Source organism: Trichoplusia ni, chromosome 7 (genome assembly GCF_003590095.1).
Source record: "Trichoplusia ni isolate ovarian cell line Hi5 chromosome 7, tn1, whole genome shotgun sequence".
Lineage (NCBI taxonomy): Eukaryota > Metazoa > Arthropoda > Insecta > Lepidoptera > Noctuidae > Trichoplusia > Trichoplusia ni.
This window is the reverse complement of record NC_039484.1, coordinates 3,037,700-3,055,885: the sequence shown is the minus strand read 5'-3', so window position 1 is coordinate 3,055,885 and position 18,186 is coordinate 3,037,700. Positions and strand designations below refer to the sequence as shown.

General features: G+C 37.5%; 2 protein-coding genes across 2 annotated transcripts; both read left to right on the top strand.

Moving 5' to 3' along the window:
• Positions 1-2,296: 2,296 nt before the first annotated feature.
• Positions 2,297-5,238, top strand: LOC113495742 (facilitated trehalose transporter Tret1-like). The gene is made up of 4 exons (XM_026874654.1): positions 2,297-2,702; positions 3,105-3,240; positions 3,692-3,837; positions 3,921-5,238. Exons 1-4 carry the CDS (start codon positions 2,664-2,666, stop codon positions 5,106-5,108), a joined length of 1,509 nt encoding a protein of 502 aa, XP_026730455.1. The 5' UTR covers positions 2,297-2,663; the 3' UTR covers positions 5,109-5,238.
• Positions 5,239-8,988: 3,750 nt separating this feature from the next.
• On the top strand, positions 8,989-12,323 carry LOC113495741 (facilitated trehalose transporter Tret1-like). Its single transcript, XM_026874652.1, has 4 exons — positions 8,989-9,382; positions 9,832-9,967; positions 10,780-10,925; positions 11,005-12,323. The coding sequence occupies exons 1-4, from the start codon at positions 9,338-9,340 to the stop codon at positions 12,190-12,192; spliced, it is 1,515 nt and encodes a 504-aa protein (XP_026730453.1). The 5' UTR covers positions 8,989-9,337; the 3' UTR covers positions 12,193-12,323.
• Positions 12,324-18,186: the final 5,863 nt, after the last annotated feature.

The following is an 18,186-nucleotide window of genomic DNA, read 5'->3' as shown; positions in this document are numbered from 1 at the left end:
TGATTGTTGACGAGTCAATTAATTCATTAATATCAATGGAAATGACAATTTAGTAGTACATTGAATAAAACATGGCTTTTTGGTAATTGTCATTGTACTACGAAAAAGTGCCTACCTACCTCTCCAGTAACACGTAGTTAAATACGGGCACAAAGGCATTTTTTTTCAGACAAAATTCAAGACAATAAATTCTATTTTTTCTATAAAGGGAGAACTCTCCGACAGCTTAGATTATGATCAGAAGTCTGTCTGGAAGAAGACATTATCACATTTATATTTAAATCATCGTCCTTGATCTACATAGATTGGAGATTGCAGTAAAGATTCTAGACGATTTACAAATGTTGAAGGTAAGTAAATAAGTAAATGTTTTTATGATACAACTTTATAAACAAATTCCTAGTTCCATCTTTAATTTGATGGAAAAGACCTAGTTTATAACAAAAGTTTTTTTCTTGAAGCTCTAGACAATAATGATTGACTCTAGATAACTATGATTTTTAGCAGCTTTCTACACTACCCTGTTTGGTCAAGTGCCTTATTGAAAAAATATTAGCAAATATTAGGAATTGAGTTATTTTAATGCGTTGCAGATTCCTTCACAGATTAAAGTCTCCAGAAATCCTACAGAGCACATTTCAAAGCTGCATATTGAGATGGATAGGAACGCAATGTCGTACGTCAATGAGGAATAGCGTGTCACTTATACTTGATTAGTACAAAAAAATAAACCTATAAGCAAACTACAGCTCACTAGGACAAACCAAATTTTACAAAGTTTGTGTGAACCAGAAGTGTGACTAGCGTTCGAAATCAAAATAATCCAAGAAAGAAACCATAAATAGTAAATGTGCAATTGTCTTGCCACTATTTTAGCGAAACTACCGCCGTTACTTATAAACTAGGACTGCTGTAGTTGTGGCTCCGCTACAAGCGCCCTGCCCCTTTTTCACAGAGCCTGCAACATTCTTATAAGGCATCGTCGTAAACCTCCTGACACCAATATGGAAAAAAAACATAGTCCGTACAATTATGAATGACCAGCAGTTTCAACAAATTCGATCTAGATTCTGTCTGAGCAGCAGCACGCTGCAGCGGCGTGGGGCAGCGTCACCTGCTCGATAGCTCTCCCCTTATCAATACGATAAAACAACAAAACGCGTCGCCTAGTTCCTCGCTCGCAATTGTACATGTTATCACACGATGCTTTGGATTAAGCTGAGTGGACAACGATGGAAATATTATAACTGAGAAAGAAATAACTAAATGTTTTTTGTAAAGTTTGGATACATGCAGAAATTTGTATACTATATTTGTATAGGAGTAGCAAATTAGACTGGGGTATAAGACGAGGCAACCGTTACAGTAATGGCGCTCCAGATTTTAATGCAAATGTCCTGAATTCGGCCGCAAATATGCTGGTGCAAGGCCATGTAAGCCTGCCCAAACCTAAAGTAAAAAAGAATACGTTAATCCTTACTAGACCGAGATACTATAATATCATAAAATTACACTATAAACACTTAAACCTAGCACTACCGTTTGAAACGTATAATAGTAGCAAAAGGAGGTAGCTGAGCTGATGCTATACCGGTACAAGCACGACCAGCGGCATTTCTCAGCATTCTTCTACACTCGCTTCAAGAGGGCAAGACATGCCGCTCTACATGATATAGAGCGTTGTCCCACTTCCACAACTGCAAACTACAAGTATTCCACGAGAGGTGTTACTATGATTGTAGTTTCTCAAGAATAAAAACGTTGCCCTCTTGATCCAGTTACCTTATACTTCCTAATTATAATCACAAATGATAACGATAAATAAATCTGGTACTAATTACTATTTATTTGAACTAATGATTAGATAAAACTTGTTTGAAGTTCGGATTTAGTTAAACGGTAAGTAATTGGTAAATTGGAGTTATCATGTGTGTTCATCACCCTACTACTACTGTCCCTACTACAGTCCATCAGCAGGTATATTATAGTCCTGAGTCCAACAGCCTATAGTCTAAGAGCCCGTGGAGCTTTTATAAAATAACGTAGGACTGGATAAACTTCTGGCCTGTATAAGTTTAGTATTTTTACAAGTTTACTTTAATACAATAATATTACAGATACAGATCACATATTATAAAAACTCATTTTTATAGAGTTAAGAAAGTGGATTTCATTCAGATCAATCTTACATCGAGCACCCACACTTCGCAATTATGAAGCATAGCCAAGTGCGTAAAATTATCTTATGTGCGAGCCAAAAAATCAGTGTCTAACATTATCTGCCCAGCAACACACAAATCAATGTTTATAATCACGTAATTAGAGCCGGATTATCAATCAAATTAATCTTTTCAAGTTAATTACAAATTAATGAACGAAGTGTTAGTTTTTCTCGATACATTCGCGTGTGGTTCATACAGTGCACATCTCACTTTAGATATCATTTCCATAATCCTTTGAGTGCAGTTAAAATGATAAACAGTGGACGTTATTTATTATTTTATTGTCATAAATATGTGACAGCTAATCGCTGTGAACAAGACTTGTGATATTAGTGCCGCTGAAACAATAATATGGAGTTGTTTTGATATTTTTCTCTCGTGATAATTATTTGAAAGTGATATTAGGAATAGTATTAAATGTTGTAGTTTTAAAGTGAGAAAATGGCTTCGAGGAGTAGAGTTTCTCCGTTTATTAAACAAGTAAATAATCTAATTTAATTTTAACACTTTTTGTATTTCATTACTTTATTGAATCAACTTTCAAAATTAAACCAAAAACAGAAAGGTTTGACGCAAACGAATTTCTCCTGAATCAAAATATTGGGTACCGTGTTAAAGTTAAAAAAAAGTAAGCACTTTTGTGTAATGACTATTCAACGCACGAGGCTGCCATTCGACACAACCTGATATTCGACACAACCTGTACCCTTTGCAGCTCCCGGATATGGGGACTGGTTTGACAATGATAACTAACGAATACCATCAAGATTATGGGTAGTCTCGAAGTATCCCATGGAACAAACTGACTTTGAATTCACTATAGATAATAATTTCGTAGTATAAGAAGAACCTCTTCTTTGCTTACCAAGAAATTTTCCGCAGTGCTTTGTGACAGCGGCGGTGGGCAGCAACATCATCGGGCATGGATGTGCCATTGGGTTCCCCGCCATCCTGCTGCCACAACTCCTGGCCCCTGACTCGGAGATACCGCTCTCGAAGACTGCAGCATCATGGCTAAGTTAGTTCAAAACATTAACATGTACAAATAGCATTTCTTGTCATTCGTAGCATACTTTCCTAAGCTTCTACCATGAAGTAAAACATCATGGGTTTTCACTTTATTTATTCATTCTTCAGAAATATCTAGAGCTTTGTCTTTGTCGTACGTTCATATTTTTGAGTTGGAAAACTTTAAGTATTAAATAAGTACCTCAAAATCGTCAGGTTATAGAACTTGGCTCTATGTGTGAGGTTCCAAAATGTCCTCCCTTCGTATGGAGAAGAAGCAGCAAGAACCACCAAAACCTAATCGATGCTTACTTCCGCTTAACATCTTTGTATCATCTATGTAGGTCAAATCAAATTCAAACATTTTTTCATAATTAATAACCTTAGACTAGTAATGAAATGCTGCTTTAACAGTCAAGTTAAGACCTGATCTAATTGATGGATATTTTGATTTTGCACAGCATCAGTATTAGGCGTCACGCAGCTGATTGGCAGCTTTATCACGCCGTCCATCATGGACCGTTTCGGCAGAAGAATCGCCCACCTGGCCGTCACCATGCCTGTGCTCATTGGGTGGTTTACCACTATGATGGCTACCAGCTTTGAGGTGAGCAAAACATTTGATCTGAATCTAAAGTTATTCATTCCAAATCCAAGAATATTTTAACTCACCTACCAATTTTTTTCTAGCCATTGTTGGTTGGAAGGATACTCCAAGGCCTTTCCATTGGCATGCTTTCTCCACTACGTTCAGTCCTCATCGGAGAATACGCCAGCCCCAAGAACAGAGGAGCTTTCCTCACAACGGTCTCCCTGACTCAAGCCTTCGGTATCATGTTCGTGCACATTTTGGGCTCTTTCATCAGCTGGCAGCAGACCGCGCTGGTCTGCGTATTCTTCTCATTCTTCAGCTTAGTCATGACCATCTACTGCCCAGAGTCCCCGAGCTGGCTCGTCACGAAAGGAAAGTACGAGGAGTGTCGGGATGTCTTCCGATGGCTTAGGGGTGATGACGAAGAGGAGGAACTAGAGGAAATGATTCACGCCAGACAGGTATTTGAGAAAGCAAGAGCGACGCAGAAAATTGGCAGAAAACCAAATCACATGAAGTCAGCTATCACAACGATAAAGAAGAAAGAGTTCCACAAACCTATCATACTAATGATGCACGCATTCGTCATGGTGCAGTTCGCTGGAGGCACCACCATGGCGGCTTACTCGACCACTATTATAACCCTGATCATGGGTCCCGGTGTCAACGCACATTTCTGGATGATATTCCTGGACACGCAGAGGTTTATATCCAACACTATAGCTGTCTTCGTAATCAACAAAGTAAAGAGAAGAACCATGATGTTCCTGACCGGAGGGCTGTGTGTTGTAAGTCAGCTGGCCATAGCCTCCTACACGTATCTCAGGAAGGAAGGCTTGCTGACTTACGACGCCGTCTGGATCCCGGCTCTGCTCATCAACGTGCAGTTCTTTACAGTCGCCACCGGCATGCTGCCGCTGCCAAACGTGATAAGTGGAGAAGTGTTCCCTCTAGAATATAGAAGTATAGGAGGAAGCATCAGCTTGGCCACCATGTCGGCTTCCTTCTTCGTAGTCCTTAAAACTTTCTTAGGTTTAGTCGAGAGTGTGGGTATATACGGTACGTACACGATATACGCGGCTCTTCTCACGTACTGTTTGCTGGTGATCTCAATTTTACTGCCAGAGACTAAAGGGAAGACCTTGCAGCAGATCGAGGATGAGTTCCGGGGCAGGCCGCTGGCGCCGAGGGAGATAGAAGAGAAAATGGTGTTCCAGTCCTGTCCCGTTCTTACTTATAAGCGGAACATGTCTTCGCGAAGGCTCAGTACTCCATTGCTGCATTAGATTGAAGCCTGAACTGTTTCTAGTTAAAATAAGTGGATATTATTCGAATAAGTTGTGTAAGTTGTAAGTATACAATATTTGTAAATCCTATTACTTTGAGATTGATATTATATGGCGAGTGAATTATTAATTTTGTTTGATTTTTTATCGAGATAATACCTTTTATATTATATATTACTTTCGGCGTCAATTTAAAAAATAAGCTGATTAAATATTTGAAAAATTTATACATGTATCTTGATTCCTTTTGGCCATTGATGTTTAAATTTCAACTTGAGTATAATTTTAGAACATCATAATTTGTTTGAGGTATGTAATAATACGATGATGATATAAAAGTGTTTTCGTAATTATTATGTAGATAGATATTATTATGTATTTACTACCTAGCAGCTTGGTAGTTTGAAACATGTGCCACATTGTAAGTGGAAAAACAACAAAACAAATGCGAGGACAACCAGTTATCTTTAAGAAGCACTTAGTTGAGCTTGAACTTGAAGTGATATATTTGATGGAGATACATAGCAAACCACTTCAGCTTCTGTATTTATAACGTACCTAGTACCTAAAGCTGTTTAAAACTATTTTTCTATAAATACTTAAGCATCAAATTAAGATATGGATGTGTTAATGGATAACACCTACCTATAAATTTAGAATGAGGCGTGTTTATAAAAAGAGCATAGTAGTTTTTTCTCTTGGAAATTTCAGACGTAAGTATTTATGAATTCGAATCGAGACATACCCGAAGAGGGCCCTCCGCTACATTAAAAATAATGAAATATTCTTCTACAGATAAATACATTCTGAATACTTAGCAGCGGCCTTAAATACAAATGAAGTGATTGATTGAATTCAATTATCCGAATTTCAGAATCATATTTTGCTGTCCAAAATTAATAGGAAGTATGTGTGAAGTAGGATGTATCATCATTGGTCTAGCCTTTTCCCAACTATGTTGGGGTCGGCTACCAGTTCAACCGGTTTCAGCTAAGTACCAGTGTTTTACAAGGAGCGACTGCCTATCTGACCTCCTCAACCCAGTTACCTGGGCAACACGATACCCCTTGGTTAGACTGGCTGTCAGACTTTTTCAAGCTTCTGACTACCTGTAACGATTGTCAAAGATGTAGGAATAACAGCCGGGACCGACAATTTAACGTGCCTTCCGAAACACGGAGGAACTCGTTATGACAAAGATGGTCACCCATCTACGGACCAACCGCGTCAAGCATAGCTTAACCTGTGATCGAATCACTTACGCGGTTATAGCTTAGCCACGAGCTCCTGAGGATGTATGTTATGTGATAATGTAAGTCTATAAAAGTTTATTTAGACTACAATAACTTTTGAATGCCATGTTTTGAACCTCAACATGACTGCGGATGAGGACCATGGTGATGGACATTTACTTTTTTATGATGTCCTTCTCCAATTTCAGGAAGCGGAAAAATGGTTAAAATTGCTGGATTATCTCTTACGATATTTTCGGCATTATCCGAATGACTTCGTCGATATCTGTTTGACACACTTTATCTATTGCATGACGCATTACAATTTGATCGCTAACAAAGAACAGAAAGCAATCTGCAATCATTCTACAATCTACAATTTCCACATCGCACTCGAGTCGAGTGTAATCATGTGATTTGCGATCGATTGACAGTGGACACAAGTCTAATCTATGTAGATACAGTAGAGATTTATGTATATACTTCATCCACGTGGTTAGAAGATCTTGAACCGTCGCAGCTCATGCACGGAAGCCCTCAAAGATGAATAATTTTCCTTGTTTTTTTTCTACATTTTCCATTGTATCTTCGCTCCTAGATAGCCTAAAGCCTTCCTTGATAAATGGTCTATTCAACACAAATATTTTTTCAATTCGAACCTGAGATTAGCTTCAAACAAACAAACAAACTCTTCAGCTTTATATATATGTATAGATTAGTATAGATAACAACATAAGCCGTCAAAAAATAAAAAATAAATGAGCGTTGAAAAAGGTTATTTAATTCTTTATAACCTTTTAGTAAAGAAATATTTGTACATGAAAACAATTCAATAGTAGAACATCGTAAACACTCAATCTTGATCGTGATCCGCGATCACCATCCAGGAACGCGATTCGTATTGATAATATATTTTTACACGACGACACTAAGACTAAGGCTTCTTGGATTATTAACTTAATCTTGACCATAATTGAGGCTTAACATATTCAATGAAGCATTCGACTTAATATGTAAATATTTAGTGTTAAACGGACGGGGCAAAAAATATTTATTTTTCTATTCCCTCTTTGCAAGGATCCCTCAAAGTCAGGCTCGCATCAGACCGCTACTACGATGAAAGAATGGCAATTGGATTAAAATAATGATACTATTCGTAGTCTCGTAAGCAATTTCCAACACAAGAATTGGAACTTCAATACAGGACTGAACACTCACGTTCCATACAGTGAATATCCGATTATTGAGTTGGCAAAAAGTGTAAAAAATGTAATTGCCATTCATTCGAATGCGAAAAACTAAAGGAACTATGTTTTATACTATTTGCTTGAAATTAAATCGTTTACCGTGGCCAGCATATATCACTAGTCATCATTCCCCTTTTTCCCGCCAATATCCCAATCTACTATATAAAAATAAGTCGGGTTTCCCTTCCTGACGATATAACTCCAGAACGCATGAACCGATTTCCACGGTTTTGCATTCGTTGCAAAGGCCCTGGGCTCCGTGAGGTTTATAGCAAAGAAAATTCAGGAAAAATTTCAACAGAAAGGCGGGAAAACCATCTGGTGGCGAAACGGAGCTCGCGCATTTGCTAGTTTTATTATAATTTCATACATCAGTTAATCTCAGTTACATTTTTCGCTTTTTTTTGCATTTTGAACTCAAATATGTATCTTAACATTTCCTAGGTAGGCGGGTTCTGAAAACCATAAAGTAAGTAGTCTTATCGTTCTAGTTAATTTCCACTTCCTGATAATAATCACAAACTGTAACAATAAATAAATCTGGAACTAATTATTATCTATTTAAACTAAATGATTAGATAATACCTGTACGAATTTCGGGGTTCGTTAAACGGCAATCAATGGGTAACGTCTTCTAGTTATCATGAGTGTTCTTAAGCATACTTGGTTTAATCCTGTAATCTTTAGCTATTCGTTATTGGTTAAAATAGAAACGATTTCCACATTAAGGAATTTTTTCTTGTGTCGTTAATTCTCAAGTCGAACCACACTCAGAACAAGAATTCGTTTGCCATACGCGGGGATCGAACCGACCGCGCCGATGAGCACGTCGTGCGAGCTCCGTGGGTTTGGAGTGAAATCAACCACACACCATGTAGTATTCAGTCAAATTGATGATCTATATACTTATCTCAGTTAATCTATTAAATCTTTAGGAACATTCATCGATCATCAAATCATAAATTAGAGGACTAGAGAAACGCTGAAGGAAAACACCGCGAAAAGCGTGTTTTTTCTGTGTGTACAAATGGGATTTTTTCGAAACTACATCTTTATTTTTGCAATAACGCTCCCATGGCGCATTTGTGCCTTGCTACCCTACCGCAGCGTCAGCTCATGATTAAGAGCTCCGATTGCGTCTGAAACTAGACGGGATAGCTCGACAAAGAAGCGTGAGTAAACCGCTGGTAAATAAAAACAAATACTACGTCTGTTACCCTCCACTTACTCTGTGCCACTGTGAAGCTTATCCAAGCGCGTAAAATTATCTGATGAGCCAAATATCAGTGACTATTATAGTATTATCTCAACACACACACAAATCAATGTTTATAATAATGTCATTGGAGCAGAATTATCTATTTAATGTTATGAAGCCAAAATGCACCTATTTTTTTATTTATTATACTTGTGAGTTTCGTACAGTGCTCATCTGACTAGATGTAACTTCCATAATTTTTGTCACAAATATGTGACAGGTAGTGTGCCACTAAACAAAATTATGGAGTAGTTTTGATATTTTCCTCTTGTGATAATTATTTGTTAGTGATATTAGTATTTAAAATAAATTTTGTAGTTTTTAAGTGTGAAAATTATTATGAAATTAGTTATCAATTGTTTGAAACGGTGAGTCAAAACATCGTTGGGAATCCGGAAGACTTGAAAATTTTATGGCTGTGTTAAGCTCCGTTAGAGGCGTCCTTGAGGTTAAAACAGCAAGTTGTACATCAACAATAAGAAAAGTAGAAGAATGAAGATGACTCGGAAAAGTAGGGTGTCACCGTTTGTTAAACAAGTAATTTTTATCTTAATATTTTATGCTCTTCTCAATTTCAATAAATTATACTAACTATTCCAAATGTGTCAAAAAAGAGCTGCTGAGAAGACTAGCAGCATTGCCACATTTAATGGCAATTTCTTTTCTTTGTGCAAAAAGTTTACCAGCTTTCTGATCACGGATGGAGACGAGCAAGCACTTCGCGAGAAATTTTTCATGGAGGACTTTATAGAAACCCACTTGCCTATTAAATTTATAAAAATAGCTTTACAATGAAAAGGCTGATATCCTCTTTTAACCGGATCCTTCCATGCCCAAAATTAAAACTTCTGGAAACCAGGATCTAAAATGAATCGAACGAATTCAAGACTAAAGCTATTTGTGCCAGCAGTCTTGGAACCAGGCTTGTAAATCTTCGAGGAGGAAAAAATATTTTCCTTCTTTTCTAAGCAAGTAGTTTTCCGCAGTGCTTCGTGACGGCGGCAGTGGGCAGCAACATCATCGGCCACGGCTGCGCACTCGGCTTCCCTGCCATCCTGCTGCCACAACTCCTAGCCCCTGACTCGGAGATACCGATATCGAAGACTGCAGCATCATGGCTAAGTTAGTTTTCCAAAAAAAGCATCGGATTAAATTTCTTGCCAGATTTGCATGTTTTTCATCTTCTGTCCGTCCTGTGTTCCTTCAAAAATCTTCAACTAACTGCCCAGACATATATATATTCTTCTTCTTAGTCGTTGCACTCTTGGCAGCGTGGTCGTGGTCGTCATTTCAGCTGTTAGTGGCTCGCCTAACTATACGCCGCCATTCCTGTCTGATGGCCGCCTTTCTGGTGCAGACGTGCAGGGAACTGTCCACAGCTGCACTTATCTGGTTCGTCCACCTCATAGGCGATCTACCTCGTGCCCGAGTGCCTTCAACTTTGCCCTGCACTACTAGGCGCTCTATCGACTCATCGCCACGCCGGGAAACGTGCCCAAAGAAATTTAAGATTCGAGTTTGTACTACGGAAGACAAACGCTGCTTGATGCCGAGTTCCTGCAGTATGGAGGCGTTTGTTCGGAATTCGTTCCACGACACCCCAAGCATTCTTCTCCAGCACCACATTTCTAGAGCGTCTATCCTCTTCCGCTCGCTCTCACGTAGGGTCCACGTCTCCGCATAAATGATATATATAATATTTATTTATTATAATATTTAATCTAAAACCTCATGTTAATGACAAAGCAAGAAACACTGCAATCAGTTGGTGTTCACATGATTACTGACCTATACAGCTATCTATATGTGTCAAAATACTTTTATAACAATGCTTTCCATACATAATGAATAAACAGATTAAAAGTGTTTATAAAATACAGCCTTAGAAACGAAGCTAAGGATAAGAGTTTGACATTTAGTATTTTTTTGCTCAGCATCAGTATTAGGCGTGACCCAGCTGATTGGCAGCTTCATCACGCCGTCCATCATGGACCGGTTCGGCAGAAGAGTCGCCCACCTGGCCGTCACCATGCCTGCGCTTATAGGGTGGTTCACTACTATTATGGCTACTAGATTCGAGGTAACCACAACATTTAACTAAATCAAAAGTAATTCATTCCGAACCAACAATACTTTAACTCGTCTTCTTTTGTTTCTAGCCTTTGTTGGTTGGAAGGATACTCCATGGTTTTTCCATTGGCATGCTCTCTCCACTACGTTCTGTCCTCATCGGAGAATACGCCAGCCCAAAGAACAGAGGAGCCTTCCTCACAACGGTCTCCCTGACTCAAGCCTTCGGTATCATGTTCGTGCACATTTTGGGCTCTTTCATCAGCTGGCAGCAGACCGCGCTGGTCTGCGTATTTTTTTCATTCTTCAGCTTAGTTATGACCCTCTACTGCCCAGAGTCCCCAAGCTGGCTCGTCACAAAAGGAAAGTACGAGGAGTGTCGGGATGTCTTCCGATGGCTTAGGGGTGATGACGAAGAGGAGGAACTGGAAGAAATGATTCACGCCAGACAGGAGTTTGAGAAAGCAAAAGCGACGCAGATGATCGGCAGGAAACCAAATCCCGTGAAGTCAGCTATCAAAACGATAAAGAAGAGAGAATTTCACAAACCTATCATACTAATGATGCACGCATTCGTCATGGTGCAGTTCGCTGGAGGCACCACCATGGTAGCATACACCACGACCGTTATAACCCTGATCATGGGTCCCGGTGTCAACCCACATTTCTGGATGATGTTCCTGGACACGCAGAGGTTTATATCCAACACTATAGCTGTCTTCGTGATCAACAAAGTAAAGAGAAGAACCATGATGTTCCTGACTGGCGGGCTGTGTGTTGTAAGTCAGCTGGCCATAGCCTCCTACACGTATCTCAGGAAGGAAGGCTTGCTGACTTACGACGCCGTCTGGATCCCGGCTCTGCTCATCAACGTGCAGTTCTTTACAGTCGCCACCGGCATGCTGCCGCTGCCAAACGTGATAAGTGGAGAAGTGTTCCCTCTAGAATATAGAAGTATAGGAGGAAGCATCAGCTTGGCCACTATGTCGGCTTCCTTCTTCGTAGTTCTTAAAACTTTCTTAGGTTTAGTCGAGAGTGTGGGTATATACGGTACGTACACGATATACGCGGCTCTTCTCACGTACTGTTTGCTGGTGATCTCAATTCTACTGCCAGAGACTAAAGGGAAGACCTTGCAGCAGATCGAGGATGAGTTCCGGGGCAGGCCGCTGGCGCCGAGGGAGATAGAAGAGAAAATGGTGTTCCAGTCCTGTCCCGTTCTTACTTATAAGCGGAACATGTCTTCGCGAAACCTCAGCACAGCGCTGCTACATTAGATTTTCCTAGTTCTGAAGTAGTTCTAGATATTATTCGAATACATTGTTTTTGTTGTGATAGTTTTTAAATGTGTTGTACCTAAATCCTGTTTAATTTGAAGATTGATATTATATCGCGAATGAATTATTAATTCTGTTTGATTATTTATCGAGATAATAACCCAGTTTTATTGATAAGTCTCTACGTCAGTGTTAAAAACAGCTGATAATGGGTCATTAAAGTATTAGCTGTTACCCGCGACTTCGTCCGCATAGTTGTGATGATATGCAGTCGATTGCTCTGCCACTGAATAAATTTATGAAGTTATACCTAATCTAGTTAATTTCCATATTGCTTTAATTTATGAGTTTTTAAACGTAAGAAGTTTCATTTAAATAAAGGAGACTTTTAGAAAAACGGGTAACTTTAAAAAAAATCGAGTACCATTACACATTAGGAGACAATGATTCAAATGCTGAGGGCGGGAGACGTTACTGGTAACTGATGATGACTCACTTCTCCGCACGTTCCGTGCTTTAAATTTTTAGATACGGAACCCAAAAAAATCTGACTTTGATAAAGGCAAGGTCAATGTGACTTTTCAATGGAATATTTAATAAGATATTCAATGTGATAATGTTATTGTCAGTACAAGTGAAGAGGTGTTTCCTACGGCTGTTTCACGCCACGCACACGTGAACTGAAGCGTGTCAGTATCAGCTGATTAAATCATTATTTATTGATAAAGATGAAATAGTTTTGTTTATCTTTGTACCTATAATAATGTTAGATTGTCTGTTTAGCCGCACTACTATTTAATACTAATAATTTTATAATTCAAATTAAGTAGGTCCGAGAATCGGCTAATATCTGTTTCGTACCCTTGTTAGGGTTGTCCTCTAGTAGAAATAATTTACATGGCGAAATATCTTCCGGTCAGCTTTTTAACTGTTGCCCGCGACTTCGTCCACGCGGTTAGAATTTTCCCTGTTTTTGCCACATTTTCCATTGTATCTTTGCTCCTATTAGTCGCAGCGTAATGTTATATAGCGTATAGCCTTCCTTGATAAAAGGTCTATTCAACACAAAGATTTTTTCAATTCGAACCAGTAGTTCCTGAGATTAGCGCGTTCAAACAAACAAACTCTTCAGATTTATGTATAAGTATAGATGTATGAAACCCAAGATGATTTCAACTCTGCTCTTATAGGAAAACAATAAAAACACGGAATAATTTTTCAAATAATTTTCTATATTTATTTGGTACACAATATGTCGATCCGTCCAACGATACGCGGTGACTTTTTCATTCATTTACATTCAAACAATTAAATTTTACACTAAAATACTATCGGTATAGTATGGTCTCCGGTATGGTTGAACAAACGTGGTACTTACGAACTAAATATATCTGTACAATTATGTTGTGTGCGCACACTACGAAGGCTCGCATAACTACAAAAACTATTCATCAACAAACTGCTTAAATAAATACAATTTTAGCAACTTAAGAACACAAGCCACTGTTGGGCGCCAATAAAAATTACAATACAGTTCAATACACCATGATAGCATTATAAATTAATTCCCTATAAATCATTTATTAATGCCATTCAAAATACTTAACATAATTTATTACTAAAACCATTCATTCTGTCAATTACTGATACAATTTGATCTAAGGTAGCGCCTTCGTCGCATGCGCATGTCGGGCGTACATAAATACAAAATATTAACATAACATCAGATCGGACGCGGTCGCGGGCTCGGCAGAGATCAACGCAATGCATGAAATTAACAGCCATTTATACGGTGGCATTTGTTTGACTATATTATATTCATTTTATAAACGGAAATGATTATTACATTTTACTAACACGTAATATCTTAAATTTTGATATTAAGAATAACCATAATTATGATAACACCGAACGGTAAGGCACATTTTTAATTTACAATGCGCATTATCATGCATCGGTGTTCATATCTTTTCCGACTGAAAACTCCTTGAAGAGGCTACTTGTGTAAAATCCAGTTTTACGACTGACTATCATCCCTCTTTTAATAATTTAAGTGATTTTATATTCATTATTAAATATAATCAGACGAATACCACCAAAACAACTAAAACTAGCAACAAAACCAAACGTTCAAATTAAACGGTTGACACTTAGTGCTAAATGGCTGGCGGCAAAAACCGTCTTGTAACAAAAAATCAACTTTACTAATAATCAATAGAGTTCATATTGGCTTATATAACTTGTCATACGGCTGCATACAGTAGCAACACAACACGGTACAACTCTGCGCTCCATTATTTCTCGAGAAATAATATCAATTGATAAAAAATATCCTTAATAAAATAACGTTGTAGGGGAAGACTTAAAATAATCCTATTCAACATTAAAATTAAAACAATCAATTAAAAAATGTCGAAATACATTTTATATTACATAATTATGCACTAAAAGCGTAAAACGACGCGTCAGATAAAATAAAACAACTAATTTTTTACTAAAAACAAGTAATTTTACCTTATAAACGAATTTTAATATAAATTAAGTTACAATCGTTAAGAGTCGTACTCGCGTCGAAACACTAAGCATATTAAAGAATGTGTTTGTGGAATATTGCGGGGTATGCTACATAAATATTGTATACCTTACCAGAACATACTGTATTAAACATGGCCGCTGTTTCGAGATTCTAACCTTGTGTTATCGACTAGATTCGGACCTGGTAGTCCAAATTTTTGAGCACTGTATTTGTATCATTTGCAAATTAAATTACTTAAAATCAGATGAAATTAAAATTCTATTTTAATTTGTATATTATATTTAGTTCTGTAGTTGTGTACTCTACATCAATTAAAATGTAAGACACCAAATCTACTTGTAATTTAATGAGTTTTAAAGAGAAAATGTACTGAACCAACTGACTATTCTACTCCAACATAGGATACGTCACACAGAAGAGGATTCTATTTTGTTTTATGTGTCTTATTGTCATATCAATACGACACAAACTGGATTGTACAGAAAAAGAATATCTGGTAAGGTATTAGCTTTATTCAATTGTCTTATTAAAACTATTATATAAACATTGATTCACAAAAGAAAGGCCTGTGCATAAATACTCGATACATATTTGAACAGATACTAATTCAGTCGAAATTACTTAAAATACCTCAAAATTTCCAAAGACATTATTTAATATCTGTAAAAATATGTTTTTAAGGTCGACTCACACCGCGCAGCGTGTTCGGTGCGTGCGAGTGCTGTCAGATGTGAGTGGGCCTTAATATCTCCTTACAAATGGTTAGGCGACGTCGTCGCAAGCTCTTACGAACATTAGACTAACAAGTACTGGCGTCAGCGCCACAATATACATACATCGAGCTACATTTAAACATTATTTACAATATGATAAACGCTTTCGACCAATAGAAGGAAATACACGTACGTTTCTAATTGGTCGCCGAACTGAAGCTTACGTGAACGTATAAGGTAGAGGTCGCCTCACACCGTCCTGTCAACATAAACGTTTCCAACTCGCTGCGGTCTGCCCTAGTGTGTGGTGTGTGTGACTCGCCGGAACAGACAAGCGTTAACTATTACTGAACGACTTTCATATTGATATTTACGTTTATAGTATAAAGGTTAACATTGAAAGAGTTACAAATCCAAATTCTGTGTAAAGTGTTATAGAAAAGTGTTTCTAATAATCAGTTTTAGTTGGTTGTCATCTAGGTTGCAGCAAACAGTTTAGACTACGTTAATTTAATAGAAAATTTAGATATTTTCGGCACTGTCGGCGAATTTCCTAAGTTCTAGATGTTATATTGTTCGTGAGTCAGCCACAGTGCCTGGTGCACACACACAAACACACATCTCACACACACACTTATACTATCAGTTTCTTGCAAAATTTCCATTACATTAAAAACTTCTTAATTTTTTTCGCTAATGTTTTAAAAAAATATTTACAAAAATTCTCATCGGACCAAGAACTTGTCACATAGCATTCTTGCTTAATTAAAATGAATGTGACCAAAATGAAAACAGGTCTAACTTATATCCTTACGCCTGTGTCCTAGTGCTAAGCAGGGATCTAGGCACTTATACAATACAAAGTGTAGTCTAAGGATACAAAATATATATATTAAGAACCCACATTTACTAATTTTAAACTCTATATCAACGACATTTAGTATAAAATGAGTAAACAGAAGTTCAATAAGTTTGGCCACATTCACAGTAAATATAATCTGGACTGGAAAATGCTTTACAATAAATCCTCAACAATTATATTTACAATTCATTTAGTATAAAAGCTTATAAAACTACGAATGATAAACAAAACTACAGTGTACATAAATTATTGATATTTAGTAAATAAATATTAGCCGTGTGAGTGTTATTTTGGCACTAAATCTGACAAACAGAGGTGAAGTGTTACATAATGCGATAAGATTTTATACCCAATGAACCGTTAAGGACTAGACAAACTTACACGCAAGTCTCACTAATATATTATACCTTTATTGTATCGTCGACTTATTAGGGGCAAATCTGGCAACATCGAATTACATACTTTATCCTTTGCTGAAACTCAGAACCGTCATTGGCTAGAGCGGGAAAGGATACGGGAATGCAACCGCACACGGCAGTCAACCCCCTCTTTTTCTCGCTTTAGCACATTACTGTTCTGGCAGAAAATAATAGAATCCTCGTAGCTCAAGCCCCTAAGTCGGTGTCAAATCCGAGCAAACAGCCAGTCCTTTACAAGTTCCTGATATTTTCCAGTCCCGTCACCTGACATGTCATACATATAATAAAAATAATTAAAACTCTAGTTTTCCCACTTGTGTCGCGCTCTGAAGATGCCAACCTTGTGAAGAGAGAGAGAGAGAGACGTGTATATGTATATTTTGCTAGTTTACATTATAACAATTTCTGTTTAACATCGATCGGTTATATGGTAAGAGTATTATCTGTAGATATTCCTGTTAAACTGATACAGAACTGTTCATATCCTTGTTATTCGTTTCTTATACATTCTTATCTTCTTTGCTTAAGGCAATCTGCTAATTGATAGTAACTGTCGTGAGAATGATTCATGCAGACGCGGCGGGATCGCCAGTTCGACTCGCGATCCCGCCGCGTCTGCTCATGATTAAGGACTCCGTTTGGGTCCGAAACTAGTCGGGCTACCCCGATAAATACGCGTGAGTAAACCGTTACATCATTTAATAATCTGCTAATTGTTTTAGCAATTTCTGTCAGTGTCGTGTAATGACCACACATGGGTACTGTGAGATATGGCTGACTGGGATACTAGTGACTTTTGAGCAGGACTCCGGTGCCTAAAACATTTCTTGTTATAAGAACGTCTGGTTTAACATGGTCAAATATGGTACCAAAATTTAGTTTATTTATTAGTCACTCGTTCTCAAATATGCAACAACCCAGAACTTTGACACACAACTATACCGTCACACCTGCAGCATACTCTTACCATACAACAATATCTTTTGATAATAATTACTACTAAACATCAAATTCTACTAAACATGTATTAAGACAATTAATTCCATTTATATTATGAAAACACTGATTGGAGGCCGTATTATGACATTTTAATAGTCTCTATGTAGCATGTACACACCTATGTATAGTTGTATATCCTAACCATTTTTGGTCACATCAAATTACTTTTTTTTTATGGAGAATATTTGGTTCGATTGGTTTTTTTTATAGCATCATCAACAAGTTCTGGCTGAATTTTCTGGGAAAATCATTGACCTCTAGCATGACTTAATAACCTAAAACATCACAATACGGCCCCTTCATTGAATAATCAAATATACTATAACATTGATTGACGTCAAATTGCAACTACGTTCGTTTTAAATCCATTGACAATTAATTAAACTACTTCATTTTAAATGCTTTGCTTTGTGCAAATTCATTATAATCATGGTGAAATCAATCTTATCTTCTCATATGAAGCAT

Bases quoted from the DNA above. Each gene is read 5' to 3' on its own strand.
- LOC113495742 (XM_026874654.1), top strand. From the start codon at position 2,664: ATGGCTTCGAGGAGTAGAGTTTCTCCGTTTATTAAACAA. The intron at 3,241-3,691 runs GTTAGTTCAAAA...GATTTTGCACAG, and splicing joins GACTGCAGCATCATGGCTAA to CATCAGTATTAGGCGTCACG. The intron at 3,838-3,920 runs GTGAGCAAAACA...ATTTTTTTCTAG, and splicing joins TGATGGCTACCAGCTTTGAG to CCATTGTTGGTTGGAAGGAT.
- LOC113495741 (XM_026874652.1), top strand. From the start codon at position 9,338: ATGAAGATGACTCGGAAAAGTAGGGTGTCACCGTTTGTTAAACAA. The intron at 9,383-9,831 runs GTAATTTTTATC...AGTTTTCCGCAG, and splicing joins TGTCACCGTTTGTTAAACAA to TGCTTCGTGACGGCGGCAGT. The intron at 10,926-11,004 runs GTAACCACAACA...TTTTGTTTCTAG, and splicing joins TTATGGCTACTAGATTCGAG to CCTTTGTTGGTTGGAAGGAT.